General features: G+C 40.5%; 1 protein-coding gene across 2 annotated transcripts; it reads right to left on the bottom strand.

Moving 5' to 3' along the window:
- Positions 1-823: 823 nt before the first annotated feature.
- On the bottom strand, positions 824-17,160 carry sh3rf2 (SH3 domain containing ring finger 2). 2 transcript variants are annotated; one of them, XM_051420542.1, is made up of 11 exons: positions 16,869-17,160; positions 16,106-16,553; positions 13,106-13,402; positions 11,683-11,778; positions 10,179-10,574; positions 3,273-3,394; positions 2,891-3,061; positions 2,379-2,653; positions 1,987-2,291; positions 1,560-1,864; positions 824-1,430 (listed from the first exon to the last, which is right to left on the bottom strand). In XM_051420542.1, the coding sequence occupies exons 1-11, from the start codon at positions 16,901-16,903 to the stop codon at positions 1,250-1,252; spliced, it is 2,631 nt and encodes an 876-aa protein (XP_051276502.1). In that variant the 5' UTR covers positions 16,904-17,160; the 3' UTR covers positions 824-1,249. The 2 variants fall into 2 exon arrangements, with proteins under 2 accessions (XP_051276502.1, XP_051276505.1); XM_051420545.1 differs by lacking the exon at positions 824-1,430 and having other exon boundaries at positions 1,759-1,884.
- Between the last annotated feature and the right edge of the window lie 1,852 nt (positions 17,161-19,012).

Genomic DNA, 19,012 nt, shown 5'->3' with positions numbered 1-19,012 from the left:
ACAGAGGCCACAGTGAAACATAAATCACTGTGCATTGTGCATGACAGTGCTATGCTAGAATCTTCCATGACCCCAAGTTGGCCGTGTTTGATTACACACACGTTAAAGGTGCAGTGTGTAACATTTAGGAGAATCTAATGGCAGAAAGGGAATACAGTATTCATAGGTGTGTTTTCATTAGTGTATAGTCACCTGAAAATAAGAGTCGCTATGTTTCTGCTGCGTTAGAATGAGACATTTTTAATCCACAAACATAAGGGGTCACCATCCATGGAGTCCATCATGTTTTTAGAATGGACAAACCCAATACTAGATAGAGACTTTCACACTTTTTTGCACGTTACGCAGCCACCGTAGTTTCCCCCTCGTGCTTGGAATAGGAGGGTGAAGACTGAGTTGCAATCTGCTACTACTAAATGCCACTAAGTCATAGACACTGGACCTTTATATAGGGCCTATTCTGCGCGCACAGTACTAAAAATACTGATTTTGACCAGCACTACAAACATATGACGATTTTACAGAATATGATGCATTGCTGCAGATTAATCTGCCCATCTGTATATAAAGTAGTTAAAATGAGCACAACCTTAAAAACTACAGCAGTAAAATGCAACATACATATTAATGCATTAGGGTTATTAATCAAACATTCTCATATACAATAGCAAACACTGACAGGGACCATTTTTCTGCATCAGTACTTTTGATACTTTAACAAGTTTAATTTTTGCTGATAATACTTATGTACTTATGTAAAGGGTCTGAATGCTTCTTCCACCACTGTTAAAGGATTATAGTTTACAAAGTAAGACACCAAAGATGTTCTAGAAGTATAGTTTATTACCACACAAAGCAGTACAGATATTTTACCTCATAATTTCTCTAAATATATTTAAATATAGTTTGTTTTCTTTGTGGGTTTTGACAAAGGCACTAACCAATGCGTGTAACATGGGTATTAAACAAGGAACAGTCATTAGACAGGTTTTTGTGCAAAATCTTATAATAGTACATGTGTAACAAACATGCACATACGTTGAAGGACACATAATATATCTCTGGAAAAAGTAACCACTCTCTCATATGCACTCAGGATGAAAATAAACACCCCCTTCATAGGATTGTCATTTGGCAGTATTAACCTTTGGACCTTGGCACGCATCTTGTTCAGCAGGTCAGTCAAATCATTTGGCAATTTGAACACATGGAATATAGAAATATACAGTACTACAATAGTATTACACAGTCAGCTGAGCCTCTCAAGGGCTTGAAGAACACTGCAGTGGAATAAACCTGTCTGCCCACTACTCTCCTGAGTAACCAGAACTCGTCCATCAGGTCGAGGTCTGTGGACGAGGACAAGCTCTCCTTGAAGCAGGCTGAACTCTGAGTCCGTCTGGGCCAAATGTGTTGTGGTCACTCTGTGTCTGGAAAAAAAAGAGAGCAAAAGATGCCAGAGGTTTGTTTTCCAGTCTGTCAAATCAATACAACAGTTTCAAATCTACCCTGTCTGTCTGATAATCAAGGTTTCAAGTATAAGCTGAAATCCAACGTACCTGCTGGGGCTGAACTGAGCCGAGACGGCTGAGAGAGACGGCTGTGATGGTATCGGTTTCTGCGGGTTAGAGTTTAGATCTGAGATGGCTGTTTCAAGGCCTTTCCTGAGAATAGGAACTTTTCCTTCTTTGAGAATGATCCCTGGTCCGTCTCTTCCCAGGGTGAGCGATGGGGCCCACACTTCCAACGGAAGGGGGCCAGGGCGGCAGTTGGACGGAACCTGATTTCCTGAAGACCAGGAAGAGGTCCGAGGTCTTGGAGGAGGGGAGTCTTCATCTGTAAGGAACCGTACTGATTTTGCCGGCTAAGAGAGTAAAATATTTACTGTAAGGCAAATGCAGAACAGTGATCACAGGTATGGTTTACAGAGTACTTAACAACAACAACAAACTCATGTCTCGCAAGACATCTTCAGTATTACATTACCTTGTCTGTACTGTTCTTGTGTGAGTCAGGTCTGACTAGAATTGAGTGAGGCCCATTGGAAGGATGTCTGTCATGCTGAAATGTTGCCTCATGTGAGGCAGTGAAGTCCCTGTCCTTAAATATTGCAGCAGCAGAGGGCGCTGGTGGCTCAGTCATCCAGCCTAGTGGTCTGCCAGAGTTGGACAGGATGCTGAAGTTCTTCTTCCTCTGCAGGGCAGGTGAGTAGCCGGATGCCTGAACTTGTGCAAAATGCTGTGAGTTGGACGGGACGTTCATATTGGACGTATGGGAGAAATGGTTTGAGCCTGAAAAAACATTTAAAAGACAATCTTTTACAACTTGGAAACATCTCTCAATTTACTCAAGCAGTTCAAGATATACGTGGTTCTCACCTTTATGAGGGTTAAAGATGCGTCTCACAGTGTCCCAACCTTGTGCACTCCCATAGAGGGACGGTTTTCCAGTGCCAGTGGATGACATTGCATGCTGTGCTCCATTTGGCACAGATGGGACCTGTCCTGTTGAGTATATCGTTCCATCAGAGTTTACCCTATCAAGAGCAAGGACCACAGCAGGATTCTTGGCAGCTGTGGGTTTCTTTCCTGTTACTGTGTTGTACTGCGAGGACGCATTAGCTGCTTTGGTCTCCAGGAGCCTGGCCGAGGTTCTGCAGTGAAGCAATGAGACACTTTAGTGCAAGCTGAGAGTACCTACTGTATATAACTTGTTATACTGTACTAAAAGATTATTTGAGCCAAGCACCAGCCTCAGTGTCATATTTCTGTTTCATGAATCATTTAAATGTGTGCATGATGACATGTCGTCCTGCCCACACAAAATTACTGTCTGAATCCAAATGTCATTTAGCTCCCACTTTATGCAGTCAGGGATCACAGCCTCTCACCTGAGCACAGGCGAGATGTAGTTGCTGGGCAGAATGCCCACTTTGCCCGTTCTGAGCGATAACCCACGCAGCCAGCCTTCTTTGAACTTTCCGTACACTCCCACCATCTCTCCTTTCCTCAGCTCCAGCTCCTCTGTCCGTCGTGGTTTATAGGAGTACAGGACGGCACACCTGAGGAGACACACAGAGGGTTTTGTCTATGTTACTACCACACTTTCTACAATATATATATATATATATATATATATATATATATATATATATCTCCAGATTATACTGTCTTTTTTATGGGTTTTTGAGTGTGTCTTGTTTTTTTTTCTATCCATATCTTGCACCTGTGGCCCAGCATCATCATAATATCATGTTTAAAACAGTGACTCACACACTGATGGAGAGCTGCTGCGTGGAGGAGTTTTTGCCATCTGCAGAGGCAGAGGACATTTGGGGGTTCACCAGGGCCATAGATATGGTGGGTGGAGTCTCACTGCTCATCTTCTTCTCACTCTGTAAAAGGATGGATTCAAAAGGTATCATCATAGGGAATGCAAACGGTAGCACATTATTTAGAAAAACAAAATGAAAACAAGAGTCTAAAGCCTCGCTAGCAGCTTTGTCCACCAACAATCATTCATGGCGTACGTGTTGAAACTGTCCAGACTTCCAAATACTTGGGAACTGTGTTTGGTGACAGATTGAGATTGATTGAAAATACAGATGTCATTGTGAAAAAGGCTCAGCAGCGTCTGTACTGCCTATGCAGACTCCATTGGAGTAGATCAGATAATATTCTAATTCCTCTTTTATCAAAAGTGTTTTAACTCTACATTTTTTGACACTGCTGACATGAAGCCTTTGTGGTGTTAGATATTAATGATTAGATATGGACTGACCACTGCCATTAATACTTGTGTTTTTCAACTCCAACATGATTATATTTGCATTTTTAGATTTTTTATGTGTGTAAATTGTCTATGTGTACAACTGTTCGCAAACTTGCTTGCCTTAAAATTATTATTTGGAATATATTTTTAATTTAAATGAATTGAATAATTAGGCACAGCCATACTTTGGGCTAAATGCTAATTTTGCCAGGCTAACAGTGACAGCAATGACATCACAGCATGCTAGTGTGCTACCTTTTTGGTGTCAAGGACCCTCATATTGATACACATCCAGCCATGGATCTGTATTTGATAAGTATTAGTCTCCCCCGTCTAAAAAGATTGATTTATTCCAAAACTGTCTATACTGTAGATTGGGAGATATATGAAAATAACTGTCATTCTTCTTTGTTCTAATTTTTAGCTGATGAATAAAGTGAAATTTAAATTTTACCCATTTTTGTGGGGACCCCCTGGACCGCAGGTTGAGAACCACAGGGTTAAAGGGTAAAATGTTTATCATCTTTACTGTCTCAGTTTAGTGTGTTAACATGTTAACATTAGTCCATATTACTGATGGGAACACTAGTATTGTAGGTATTTGGTCATAAAACAAAGTATTTGACAAGATGATGGCACATGATGAAAAGTCAGGATCCAAAAGTTGATGACCAAAGTTGATGCTCCTATAGGTGTATAGTGGTGAGATATGATGACTGCAAAGGCCACAGCATATCATTTACATCATTTTCTTAGTCATCAAATGAATCAGCGGCGCCTGATGTATGAAGAAATGTCTGTTCATTTTTTCAGGGATTCCTTTAAATTGTCACCTGTCTGTACGTTAGATGACTTTTAAATGCTCTTAACTCCTAATCCATCAACACAGAAACAAGGATGTATACATCTTAACCTATGTAACACACAGGTACAATATATAATGGCCTGGTACGCTTCGTTTGCATTTTATCTTCGTAGATCTTCTCTTTTTCAATCTGAGAGCTGAGAAACTCTGACAGGCTTGTAGTCAGCAGGATGTGAGTCAGCCCAACACAGACGGCGTCTAGCAGGGAGTGATACTGAGGTGTGTCTCACAACCATTAACGACAGTGTTAATTACTTAATAACCTTACTTAAGAGCACCTTTTAGTGAGATTTTAATTACACTTTTTATTTTCTCTTCCAACCAAACAAATCCCACACATAATGTTTTCTTATTGTTATCATTACAGAGGGGTAAAAATAACTTTCCTGGTGCCTATTATTTCCGCAGTGACCTCTACAGAGCATTGCTGCTATTTACAGCCCTACCACTCAACTAAAGCATTAATGCTGGCCTGCTGGCCTGGGGTTCCCTCTATACAGCCTGAATCCTACAGTTCTCCCACCATTAAGCTGCAATGCATTTACACTGTACCTCAGAGAAACACAAAAGAAGCCATAATTAGGAGGCAGCCATTGATACAAGTCTTTCTTGTGAAAGGCAGTGCTGTGAGGCAGAAGTAAAGCCAGATGACGTTAGAAAATGAAATCCTGAAGAGATTCCATAACATAGGAGAGTGGATGGATGAGCATCACCGTCATCTATAGTTTTTTTTGTCTATATAGTTTTGTGTCTTTTATGATACACTCACATGACATTTACGCTAACAGAAGCCATGACTACAGGATTAAAAATGTTGTATGATGCAACAAGAAAAACGCCCCAAAAATACCTTTTTCATGTATTAAATTATTTAGTTATTTTCATTACTCTGTGTCCTTTTTCTATTCTTGGTTTGTGTTTTATCAGATACAACGAGCCTGCTTCACTTACATTGCAGTCACGCAATGTCCAGGTGCATCGACCCAGCAGTGGCTATATTTACACAGAGAGAGGAATTCCACTATTGGTCATGTAGTGAATAAAGTCTTAAGTGGTCGACATACAGCAAGGAATCCCTCCTGCCATAAATAAACCAATTAACAGAATATTAACGTCCATTTTTTGTGCCAACGAGAATCTTTCCCCTCACTTAATCAGAAGAAGACTGTTTTGTATGTAGGCTCAAAGTGTTGAGAGACAATATGAAATAATAAATACAGATAAAATGTATATTATATGGTCAGATTATTGTGAATCAAAGATAAATTCCGCTCATTATTATTGAATTTTCACAATAAAAGAGGTAAGTTCGAGCAGCTTATATATATATTAAATCTTGAACACTTCGAGTCGCCATAGTTTTGGTCATGCCAACTAAACTGAGCTTTTTAATGCATCAACCAGTAACCAGGTTTTTTAATAATCTATTTTTTTTTTTAAAGTTAGTAAAAATGTGGTTTTGGACACAGATAGTATGTAAGTAATACTATTCCTGTAAGATAAAGACAAAGTGAAAATGTGCCAAAATTAATCAATAACATCGAGGCACTGCACACCCACACAGGTGTTTTCATTTAAACCTTTAGCCGGGTTGAAGTTGGGTGGAGATAAGCTGGGATTTACTGGTATCACCAAAGTCTATCATGTAGTAACATAAGACTTGAGATGAGCCATGCCTTCATAGATCATCAGCCACAGAATGAATGATTAGATTTCTGTCCTGACTCGCTGTGGCATTTAGTTTGATGTATTCTTCAACAGAATACAATGTGTGGTTTCTTTCATGAAAAGATTAATAAATTAATTCTAAATATTCAGGATACAATAAAACAAGCTTGTGAGGCAGCACAAAACCTTTGATAACGAGCAACATGTGAATAATTAACATCTATACAGACTGATGTCAAGCAATCAAAGAAAGCTTAAGTATTTCTTCTTTCTCCTCTCCCTGTACATGTGTGCAGTTGTGAAGATATTTTGACTATTAATTGGTTTTAAATTTCTTTATTTTGGGTTGTGAATGACCCTGAGGTGAAAAGACTCTTTACATAAATTTGTTATGCAAAAGAAGTTGAGGTTTACATATAAACGCTGTCAAGTCAGTATCACAGACATACTGCATTTCTAAGAAACACTTATTGCTGGGTGTATAAAAGCTTTATAAATAGATGGACAATTTATTTGGGATCAGAATCTGGTTTAACAGGAAATAATGTCTGTCAAGCACAGTCAGGACATGCCTACACACGCAGGCTTCAAGAGGTCTAATCAGGCAACATAAGTGAAAAACCCCAGTGTAGGTGGACAATGAGGCTTTAAATGTTTAAATGGAGCTTTTATGGCTGAGCTGCAACAAAGGATTATTTCATTATTGATTCATTTGCATATTTTATTTTCTTAATTATTCATTTGGTCCATAAAAATGTCAGAAATAAAAGTGAAAACTGTGTGAACCACTTTCAAAGCCAAAGTTAACGTCTTGAAAAGCTGCAAATCCACAATTTTGACAATCTCGAACTAAAGAAAACTGAAAAATAACTATAAAACAATTAATTTAGGCTTTTATTTAATTCAATCTCAACTATTCTCACGCCGTCTTCGCCTGCCTCAGTAAACCATCCCTGGCTGCTTACAAGTGCTGCTGCTAAGCCTTTGACCAGAGCCTCCTCCCATGTGTGTCACCCCTTTGATTCTCTACACTGACTCACCATCAAATTCATAATTTAACTCCACATTATTGTGATCATTGTGACTTTTCAAGCTGTGCATTGTCAGGCACCGAACTACAATATTGATCTGCTGCTGCCCTACGTCACCAGTAGGTCTCAGGTCTACTGATCAGGGTTTGTTGGCTTATAACTAAAAGGAGAATCCATTTGTGGAGCTTGCTTTTAATGTGTGGAGACTGCACACACCTTCAAAAAGCTACTAGTGTTCTTAATTTATTTTTTAAATGTTTGTTGCATTTCCCTTTTTACTGTAAAGCATGTTGTGACCTTTTAGAGGTGCTATGTAAATAAACCTACTAACTAACTGCTAATTGCTAAATAATATGTTGGTGATCAGCTAATCATTTCAGCACGAATATAGTATATTCACAGGCTTTAAGGGTAACCAGAGATAACAACAGTACACACATTCTTTACTGAAGTAAGTGTACAGATATTTGTGTAAAATATGACTCCAGTAAAAGTAGAAGATTCAACTTCTTTACTCAAGTAAAAGTGAGAAAATACAGGCTCTGAATTGTACAAATGTAAAAAGTATTTTCCTTGTTTCTCTAAAGGACATTTCAACCAGCTGTTTCTGTGTAGAACTGAAAATGAAAACGTCTCCCTCTCTTGTCTGTTTTGTCTTTTGTTTTCAGCGTTTTTGTCATGAACCAGTACATGCATGTCTGTGCACTAGTCTTGATGTTGGGAAGGTGTGCAATGATGCAAAAACATAATAATCATAATCAACACTTCAAATGTGTTAAAACTGAAGTAGGTAGTACAGATATTTGTGTAAAAATTTAGGGGGGAGTAAAAGTGGAAAGTTGTCAGAAAAACAAAAGTACAGATACCTGAAACAACTACTCAAGTAGAAAGTACAAATACTTGAGGGTATCTATATATATAACATATTTTTGTTTACCAGTAAAGTGTGATATGGAACTGATTTTTTCTATGTTGCATTTGAAGGTGTTTTAGCTTTTGGCTCTTTTCCATCCTCTCTTACATAACCATGCCAATATTCACACTAATATGCATTATTTCATCCACAGTTGGTGGGAAGCTGCAGCTCTCTGTGAAACAGTGGAGCTAGAGGTGAGAGCTGATGGGATGCAGCACTAATAATAGCACACATGCTGGCGTGGTCAGTGGGGAGCTCGGTCTCGGCTTTAGGGACAGAGCCCTCCGCTCCTTTAAAAAGGGAAGTGCGTGGCTTGTCTGCTATTACTGGCCCACTGATGTGAAAGTGAGTGTTACCTGCTTAGTGAAGAGGAAGGAGTTTGAAGGCAGGGGAGAGAGGGGTCTGTTATGTAACCAACTTCACCAGTGACTCATCATCATCAGCATGAGAGAGATAAGCAGACACACTGAGGGACTCTCCAAGCCTCCTACTCTCTAAATCTATCTCTCATTTTTCCTCCTTCTTCCTACGTTTTGTGTTTTGCCTTTTTGCAGCTCACACTATTTGTTTTCTTTCTCTTCCCAGCTCAACGCCATGTTTTTTTCCCCCAGTATTTACTCTCACCTTTTCCTCTTATTTTCTTATCTCTTCCATTTCCTGCTTTTTTATCTTGTTCTCAAGTCTTAAGTCTCCTCCCTTCCTCTCCTGGTTTTTATTCAACATGCATTTTTATGCTCTGACGTGTATAATTGCAAGGTAGAGGAGTGAAATTTGAAGTGAATCAAAGGAAATCATTATCTCAGTGGGCAGGGCACTTGGCAGCAGGTTATATTATTAAACCTTGCAAGCTTTTATGTTGCCACTGTACTTAGGCACTAGCTGGCTTCATTTTTTTGACTGTAAATGAATGGCAGTGTATTCAGCTGTATACATACAATTTTGGATATGAAATGTATCCATCTAAAGCTTTCAGCTAATGTGAACAGATCTAAGTAAGTTAATATTCTTTCAGCATGTTCTTATCATGTTGCTTTCTGATGGTCATCTAAACATATCTTAAAAATAAAATGAAATACCACAAAATAATCCAAAATTGTCTCATGCAGATGATCATCCTCCTCCATCGTTCTGCTATGTGATACAGGATGTATAAAATATGCAGCAGATATCATGTTGGTCACAGGAGAACAGTGGGTTAGCAATGCATCCTGATAGCTTGACCCAAATGTTCCAAAATTATAATCAGTTTTAATTCATAGGCAGCCCTGAAAGAGCCTCAAGAATTTATTGAAAAACAGAAAACAGTTAGGGGCTTTGTCTCACACACTCTTGTGAGTTTAGACAACATCATAAGAGTATATTTGTGCTCAGTTTTACAGTTGCATTGTTATTAAATTGGGCCATAAACACTTGCACAGTGTTGCTTTTCAGGAATAAGACAGTTACACAACTATATCTTTATCTGCACTGAACAAAGAAAAGGGACACGCACTCTGTTAGACTGATGTTCATGTCAGAGGGGAAACCCCTGGCTTACGTCCCAGGACTCTTAAAGACCTTTCATAGTTTCAGTCCGCTTACCTCCAGTCCTCACTCCTTTCACATGTAACTCTTTCCCACATCTGTGTTTTCTTAATGAGAGCCACTAAGCAGCCAAAATATGGGCGATGCCTCTCTCACTCATTCATTCCTTAAGCTTAGTGTCATGGTTCCCTCCCTGTACCCCTGAGGACAACTTGATCCCTCAGTGACTCAATAAAAAACATCAATTATCTCACATTAACCACATGTTTTCTTTTAAAACAAATCACTGCAATCAAAAGAGAGCCAACACACAGTTCAGCTCTCAAAGATTGCGAGGAAGAGGAATAACTTTATCACATCAGTTTAGCATGCATAAAGGCAGATATGTTGGCGCATGACTCACCTGTAACAGGTGTCTGTGTGTAGTGTCAGAGTGGCGTCTAATTCGCTGAGAGTTCACTCTGGAGGAGTGAGAGAGGCCCCGGACAGTAGGAGGCACTGAGAGGCAGTGAGACAGACCTTGATGGTTGAAGCTGTTGAAGGTGCTGATGTTGGTCGTCTCTCCTTTGGTAGTCTGATGAAAGTTGATGCTACTGGCTGCGGGCTGTTTCTGCTGGTTGGAGAGGTGCAAAGCATTGAAGATGGGTGTCTTTGCTGGGACTTGAGGGACTCCGTAATGGGTGGTCCTATTGGATACGTCAGTGGCCTTGTCTTTGCCCCCACTCCGATGGTGAAATTCTGCTGAGTCACTCCCCTTCCGATTCTTTCCCTCTAGCAGTTTGGCAGCCACTGAGTTTGGCTAAAAGAGATGAAAACATAAAAGAGAAATTACAGTGGAAATCGGGATAAATCCTAACACAGAGAATAGTCAATCCTCAGTCAAGAAAATCCTCTCCAACTCGCTCCTACCTGCTACTGGCGCCTTTCAACCTCTGCTCCTGCTGATCAGCGAAACGGCTGTCTAAATACACCCACTTATCACTACTCCACTCACCCCTACAACTTGTTGGACAGAGGCACAAGCAGGCAAGAGCATAAGTACCAGCCAATAAGCCAGGAAGGGTTGGATGGTGCTGAGAGAGGAGCTGCACAGACGGGCAGGCAGACAGACAGACATGGCAGGGTTAATGCTTTCACTCCCCACAGTGATGTGCTGTTATGCCACCCAAGCAGAGAAAGCATTACTGTGTCTTCACGCCTGGCTGCACGACACGAGGAGAGGCAGGCTCAGAAAGGAGAGGGGAGACGAGAAAAGAGGAGGATTGAAGAATAGAGTAGAGAGGTAGAAAAAGATGAAGAGCTTCGCCGAGGCGGGGCTTCAGGAGAAGACACGGGTGGACAGGAGACGAAAGGAGGCGTAAGAGGCGGAGAGGACTAATAACAAAATATGAGGATAAACTATAGCAAAACAGATGACAAGTGAGGGGAGTAAACAAGAAATGAATGAGGCACCACATTAACCCCACTGTAGGGACAAATAAAAAATGTCCCCGGCACGAATGAAGTTAATTCCTAGAGGCAGAAAGTATAGAAGATAACAAATGACAGTCAGCTAGCTAAGCAAGCTCTACAAACCTGAGTAAGCCACATAGTCACACACTAATGAGCAGCTGCAGACACAGCAGGGCTTCACAGATTAGCTCTCTGCCTCAGCACTTTGCAGCACAGGAGTGACATTTACGGATGAATCAAAGATTTGAATGAAAATCAAGGTAGCGCCCTGGCAGTGACCTGGAATTAATGACATCCAGCGACGACATCTATAGTTCAATTCATTGCAGGAGCTACACCATCAGACTAAAGTGCCAAACGGCAGGTGTCAACCTTGATCACACTGAAAAGGCCACAACCCACATTCAAACAATGAAGGAAGGGAGAAAGAAAGAGTGAGCTAAGAAGGAACTCACCTCTATAAACTGCAGAGGGCAAACTCCAACTTTCTCCCCTAGCTTGGCTTCAATCCAGTGTTCATCCACCCGTTTGATGATAGTAAGGATGTCTCCCTGTAAACCAGAAATAAGTAAGTCACACAGAGAGAACTGAACTTAAAGAAAGTATAGGAAAGGTGAGAGGTAGATAAGCTGCTGAAATAAACACAGAGGATCGTGCCAGGTGCCTTTTAACAGAGTGTGGTCGCCCTGGAGACTGAGCACTCAGCTCAGAAATTCTCCGAGCCCTGAGTTTCTCCTGCAGCATGTGACATCAACTCCTTTTGTGTCTGCAGGCCCAGTCCTTTCTACGGCCGGCCTCGCTCTAAAAACCATTTGACCATCTGCATTAAAACAGAGCAGGGAGAAAAAAGCAGAGCGCAAGTGTGCTTTAATGGAGAGAACACAAGTACTGAGGCCCTTACGTAACTGCCTCAGAAATCCTTCAGGGTAAGTAACAGCCACTGGAGCAGAGGTCTGAGCCTCCAGCTCCACAACTCTCTCAAAGCAATGGAAATTAAAAAAAGAAATGACCATTATGTATTTGTACTATTGGGAACTTCCTGTGCTGTACATAGACTACTACAAGTTCATGTCCAAGAACGCCACACCAGAGTGAATGGGATAAATATTTTAGCTAATATCTAATCTAATAAAGACGTCAAATATTTGATATATAAAAGGCTTCAGAATTGAGGTATTTATCCATTTTGTTTTAAGTGAATCAATACATTATTTAGCTTCCACAGGTCAAAGTGACGTCTTTACATTCCCGGGTCCAAACAGCAGCATTACAGCAAAGACCTAATTTATTGTATTAACCAGAGATATTAGGCACATTTTTGAAATCACAGAACTGCAATGAATGAGTTGCAACCATTAGTCAATCAGTCGATTAGCTGATTGACAGAAAATTTATGTTTTTTAATGCAAACATTGCAATTTCTTTTACTGGTTCCAGTTTCACACTATTTTTCACAAGTTGATCTTGAAAATAATCGATACTGAAAATTATTATAATTTTTTTCTCAGTACATGACTGAAATTATTCATCACTTGATATTTCAGCACTAACAGCATCACTAAATGTCCCAATCAGGGTTTCCCCAGTAATTGTTTAGCAGAGGTTTGTTAGTCGCAGTCAGATGCATCTCATCTAAAGATAAAGTGGATGATGGTCTAAACAAAAGCAACACTCATTACATACATCATAATTAAGGTCAAATAGCAGCTTTGCCTTTTCTCCCTTTAGGTTGATGTTTCATTATTCCCTGAGGGTTACGGTTAAGTGTAATTGTCTTTATGCATTAATTAAAGAGTAGGAACCCCTGCAAATATTTAACAAAAATCAAGTGTTATAAATTTTTTCTGCTGTGTTAAGTCAGTAGTTTGAGAGTCAGACCTTGAGGAAGCTGAGACAATATTTATTGTCTTCCAGATTCATCTCTTTGGGATTAAAGTCGAACAGCGCCCTGCAGAGAGGTGGAGGTTGGGACTGCTGGAGGGGCTGCAGCTGAGGCATCTGGCTGGCGGCCTGCAGTGTGCTGGCTGTTGAAGGCGCACCGCTACTGTCAGCGGTGTTTCCGTGGTGCCAGTCCTCATCCACTTTGTGTTTTGGTGTGATACCGTTACCAGGCGTGGGCACCAGCTCCCCTGAAGTATCACCTCGTTGGTGACGCACCGGAGCTCTGAGAGAAAACTGAAGAGCAGACGGATGTCACATATCAGCTACTGTATGGTGAATTTATTTTACATGATTATATACATTTCTGAAGAGGGTGAAATCAATGTCTTTAAAGATGTTGGGGGGTACAGACCCTCTGAGCTGCACTAAAACACAACCCTACTTATTTTGTCCATTAATTTAACTGTGTTAACAACATGTGAACCAGGTACTTTGCAATGATGAGTGGTTAACAAGGGAGACAACCTCTGTAAAATGATCCAGACACATCTTAAACATTTGTTAATAAGAGCATGGGGTGACAAAACTTTGCATGCTTGTTTTGCAGATTTTGTGCTGAACAGACATAGATGCATGATGTTCTTATCTGGATATGCAGATGTGTTTAAACTTACACATCCTTTTTCCCGTTAATGATGTTATCAAGTATTGACTCAAGCTTTTTTTCAGTAACACTCTTTCAGTTGACAAGACAAATTCTGCCAAAAAACACCTAATATATATACATATTCATACACATACACATGTATATCTGATGTTTAAACAGCAGGGTGATCACAAACTCAGTCTCATGAACATGGTGTTTGGAGCTATTTGAACTCTGGCTGAACTCAAGCTTAGGATCACAACTAAACTCTTTGACGCTCTGAACAGTTTATACACGGGACTATAGCGAAGGCAGGTCTCTGCGTTTCTCACCACCTTGGAAAATAAAACATCAGCATCAAACAAAACCTGCGTTTTGACTGTGAAGCACCTTTATGATAACGCTTAAAGTGGTAAATACAGAACTGAGTAAACTATATTTTACCCACCTTGTTTCCCCTCTTTGATTGAGACAGTTAGTAAATCTGTTAGTATCTGAAACTAGATTAGTAAATTCTCAGCCTCATTTCAAAAGAAGTTAAAATAAATAAATTGTGGTTAAACTAGTTTTATTTAGTTTTTATTCTGGTCAACACACCAATGATTATTGGCTTGTCTTTGGATTGCACGGACCTGTTAGAAAAGTGCTGTACAAATAAAGTTTGATTGAGTTGAATGTTCTCAGATTTCTGTCAAATTTGAATCTGGTGACTTCATAAAATAAGACTGAACCAAAATAAATATAACGAGTCCTAACTTGAGAATACCTAAAAAGTACCTCAAAGTCTTTTTAAATGATACACACACGTTTTTCTTCTATCAGAGAAGGTTTTCAACAATAATATACCAGTAATTCTGATTCAGTTTAAGGTATTAAATAAACTTCATTACTCCAATAAGTCACAAGCTGTAATTCTGTGAGTCCCTTATGATACAGATGTAACTATTTGGTTTCTTTTGGTCACTTGTTTGATTCCTGTCCCTCATTAGTTAACTTTAGATATTTAAAGCTCCAGTGTGAAACATTTAGGAGGATCTATTGGCAAAACTGTAATATTCATACATATGTTTTCATTAGTGTATAATCACCTGAACTTAAGGATCGTTGTGTTTTTGTTACCTCAGAATTAGCCGTTTTTATCTACACAGGGAGCGGGGTCCTCTCACGGAGGCGGCCACGTTGGTACAGTAACAGTAACACTGGCTGGAGATAGGGCCTTTCACATTTTTAGGGATTTTCACAGCTGCTATAGTTTCTCCTTCGTTGTTGGAAAGGGAGGGTGAAATGAGTAACACCGTTAGATGGACACTGGCTCTTTAATATCCGGATCTTTGTTTGTAACACTTACTTCTCATCAAATCAACTTAATCATCAAATACTGTCAATGTATCTGACCCACCCTTCCTGTCTTAGTTTGAGATATTCATCTTCTGCAAAACTTTTTAGCCCATCTTTAATATTCCTACAACTACTGCCCTGTATAGTTCGTCTTTAAAGTTACAACAGAGCTCTCCCCACTCGAGTCGTGTCTGAGGAGGGGGAGACGACGTATTGGGGGCTCCTTTGTTCTCTGTGATGTGAGAAGCACCAACTGTCTTAAACGCTCTTGTAGAGCAGTAGTAGTGTAGAAGTAGTAGTAGAGAGTGCCACATAATCTCATAAAGTTGAATTCGTACTAAAGTGAAAAATCCCACTTTACTAGGACAAGTGTGTAAGATTTAGCAGTGACAATCTCGCCACAGTGGGCTCCACCTTATTGTCATACTTTTGTTGTTTCTACTGTAGCTCTCCCTTTAATGTGTGTGGGTGCATTATAGGCCAGTGTGGGCAATGTTATAAATCAATGAACAGGAGGGCTTTATGGCAACACTGGATTTATTTATGTTGTGATACAATTCTTTGATTTGTTTGATATTTATTCTGCTGGTTTACATCCTTTATCACAATATATATAAATGCTGATTTAAATTTACTGTATATAGAGGTTATTGCCCATATTGCGCACCCTTAAGAGGTCATTTTTAAAATCCCCAAAAAGTGAATGTGATGAGAAAAATTATAACCAATGGCCATAAATGCTGGGTTTTGGAAAATCAGTAACCACTGAGCCAACAAACCAGTCTTTGTTATAAGAGAGAAAACCCTTTGGGTTGCACAGTGTAGTGTGTTGTATGGTTTTCTTACACTGAAACAATATGTATGTTATGGCCATCAAAAGATTGTGTAAAAATCACCTCAATTTACTGTAATAGAAACAAAAACTCATGACTTCACTTGCAAGACTGGAGAGGAAGTTGTTCTAGGTCATATTGCTACTTCTAGATGGGATTAGGCCGGGGTCGTGCACTGACCTCATTGTGCCCTTGCTTCTCTCTGGGGTGACTCTCCTGCTGCTGCTGCTGCTGCCCCTCCCTGACTGTCAAGCTGCCCCTGGCCAAGGGCACTGCAGAGCGGGCTGTCTGCCTGTCACTGCTGGGGCCCGGTGGGCCCGGTGAGCCCTGGAGCCCCTCCAGGAGCCGCACTAGCAGGAGGTTCGCAGGAAGCTCCTCCACCGTCCTGGCCGGGACAGGAGCGCGACACTCTGGGCAGAGCAGCTGGGACTGGGCTGACTCCTGCCTCTGCAGGCAGGACATACAGAAGGTGTGCTGGCAGGGCAGGACCTTGGCTGACACATCTAGCTGCTGGAAACACAGAGGACACTCCAGCAAGGCCATCAGAGCCAGCTCCTCCATTTTAAAAGGGCCCCCTCTCTTCGGGAGCAGGGCTTCTGGTACACGTGAAACACTGTAATCCACCATACTGAGAGGAGAGAGGAAGGAGAAGCTGATTCAATGAAGTTAAATTCCACAATGAAAGAGAACATTAATGACCAAACTCTTCCTCTGTTGTGTAACTGCTAATAAAACTCAAATATGGTACCGCAACTTCAAATAGTTTGACAAGGTGGACTCATATAAGACTCTTTGTAGTAAACGTTACACACTGTTTACTTACAGGTGTCATGTCAGCTCACCTGGCGGAACAGGTAAGACAGTAACATGAAATATCCGCAGAAGACGACATATTCCCGCATTTGTCTCAAAAACACCGCGTACAGGAACATGAAATACTTACACATATGAGTGTTGGTTGCCTGAGGGAGAGTCCATAAACTCCGGTTAGGAAATGCGTAACTTTCTCGCCGCTGTCGCCATGACGCAGTGCGCTGAATACCGGACAGGACGGCGCGCGGAAAGGCGCGTGAGCTTTACATTCAGTGTCACAGACCACCTCGTGCTAAACTTTATGACGACATGAAATCCACCTGTGGAGGTTAGACTAAAAACAAACTGGTAACAAGGTCTTAGCCACAACCTGGCTTATTCATCAGGAACTGTATCGGATTTCAGTGTCATGTCCGACTGAGTTTAACCCTTAACAGTTGATCAGCTCTTAGATTTACAACATTAACTTTAATGACAGGGAAATGCGACAGTGTGATAAAAAAAATTAATACACAAAGGTAAAATAATTATAAAAATGTGATGTATTTAAAGACAACAGTTAATTATTGTTGGACTTATACATAGGTAAATAAAAAACTTTTTAGATGGCTGTTTTATATTAAATAAATACTTAAATTGTGTGAATTCTGCTCCATAATTCAGTATAATAATGGTGTAGGGATATTTATAACTCCTTATTTCTAAAATAATTCTGTGAGTAGCCCCACTTTTTATTTAAATGTGTAGGAAATAAACGCAGAGCAGTGTTTACAGCACTGTCATGTGACATGGTCTCCCTCTGCTGGTGCATTTACTGACCAGCTCTGCAGCTTCAAGTGTCAGCACAGTACACGTCAGTGCTATTGGAAAGAGCTGAGGAAAATAAAATCAAATGAAGATCTGAACTCTGCGAGACAGCCATCATCCTCCATCACTCTTGTTGAACATTTGTGAGAAAATGTCGATATATTCCTTTGTGGGACACACAAAGCAGTCGCAGTTATTGTGGAGATGATAACAATGGTGTACAAGTCAGAATCACTGGTTTCATCCTTTTGCTTTATTGTTGTTTGGATTTCAGTTGCACTGTCCAAACTCCCAAATTCCCTTTCTGGCATGGGAGACTAAATAATTAATCCGAATTGGCTGTGTAGCGAAAGTTCAGGACATCTGTTTGAATTTTTTAAACAAACATGAATCTTTCATCTCTTTCTTCACGTCAGCAGATCTTGGGGAATTCTAAAAATGTGCATGGCTTTTACAGAGAGACTGAGAGCAACATAAAGAGAGAGAGAGACTAGCCATGACTTATTTACATGTTCATATCAAAGTTGATACAGGCCGTTCCTCTCAAGCCTCTCAGTTTAATGGCTCTGGAGGAGTAAAGGTGAGACTAAACAGGACTTGATTTGAGTTCATGTCTCCATAATAGGCTTTTTTTTTTTTCATGGATTGAAACTGAACTTCTTGATGACTTAGTGCTCCCATTTGTGAGAGATGGATCTTCCGTCATCCAATCAAAGATACAGAGGGAGGGAGCGTGGTTGTTTTACTGCTCAGAGGAAGTCAGCACATAAGTGCTTATCAGCTGCTTACAGGCCGACGGTCAGTCTGGTCTCCGCTGAGGAGCCTCGGATGTTGTGGGACCATGTTTGATGGTTCTGATATATAGTCTATCTGATGGTGAGGGAAGGGTCTCCCCAGGGATAGCTCTGAGCTCGGTGTGCTGTCTCTCAGAATATCATGGCTTGTCACAAGTCGCTGTATAAGTAGGAGTGCCTTCGTCTCCAGCTTTCATGTTTTATTTAAAATGCTGTCTTACTCAGAGAGTGCTGCTAACTCATTGAATGTGATCTGTCTCAGCGTTCCCTATTTTTTCGGGTCTCTTTCTCCCCCTCTGTCTGTGGCTGTGTTTGATCATTTGACTGTGTGCAGATGTGCTTCACAGTGTATGAGGATGTGTTTCAGCAGTTTAATTTCAACAAGGTGTCAGTCAAAATGCATAATCCTTGTGCAGCAGTTTGATGAGGATTAACCACAAATTGAACAGCACTTTAGGTGCATCAAAGCCACGTAATTAACTTCTTCCTTTCAGAGGGAACTAATCCTCCCCCCAAAAACGTATTCTCTGTCATAGTTGCAGCAGTTCTCAGGTGCTGATTCGGTGACTCATTTTTGTTGTTTCTCCTTTCTTTTTCTCAAAGATGCTTCAATAGAAGCCGCTTTTACTCACAAAGTAAACATGTGAGGTGAGGCTGCAGCCTGTGTTTGGAG

This window comes from Dicentrarchus labrax, unplaced genomic scaffold, assembly GCF_905237075.1.
Source record: "Dicentrarchus labrax unplaced genomic scaffold, dlabrax2021, whole genome shotgun sequence".
NCBI lineage: Eukaryota > Metazoa > Chordata > Actinopteri > Moronidae > Dicentrarchus > Dicentrarchus labrax.
Note: the sequence above shows the minus strand (reverse complement) of the source record. Positions and strands in the feature narration are given on the sequence as shown.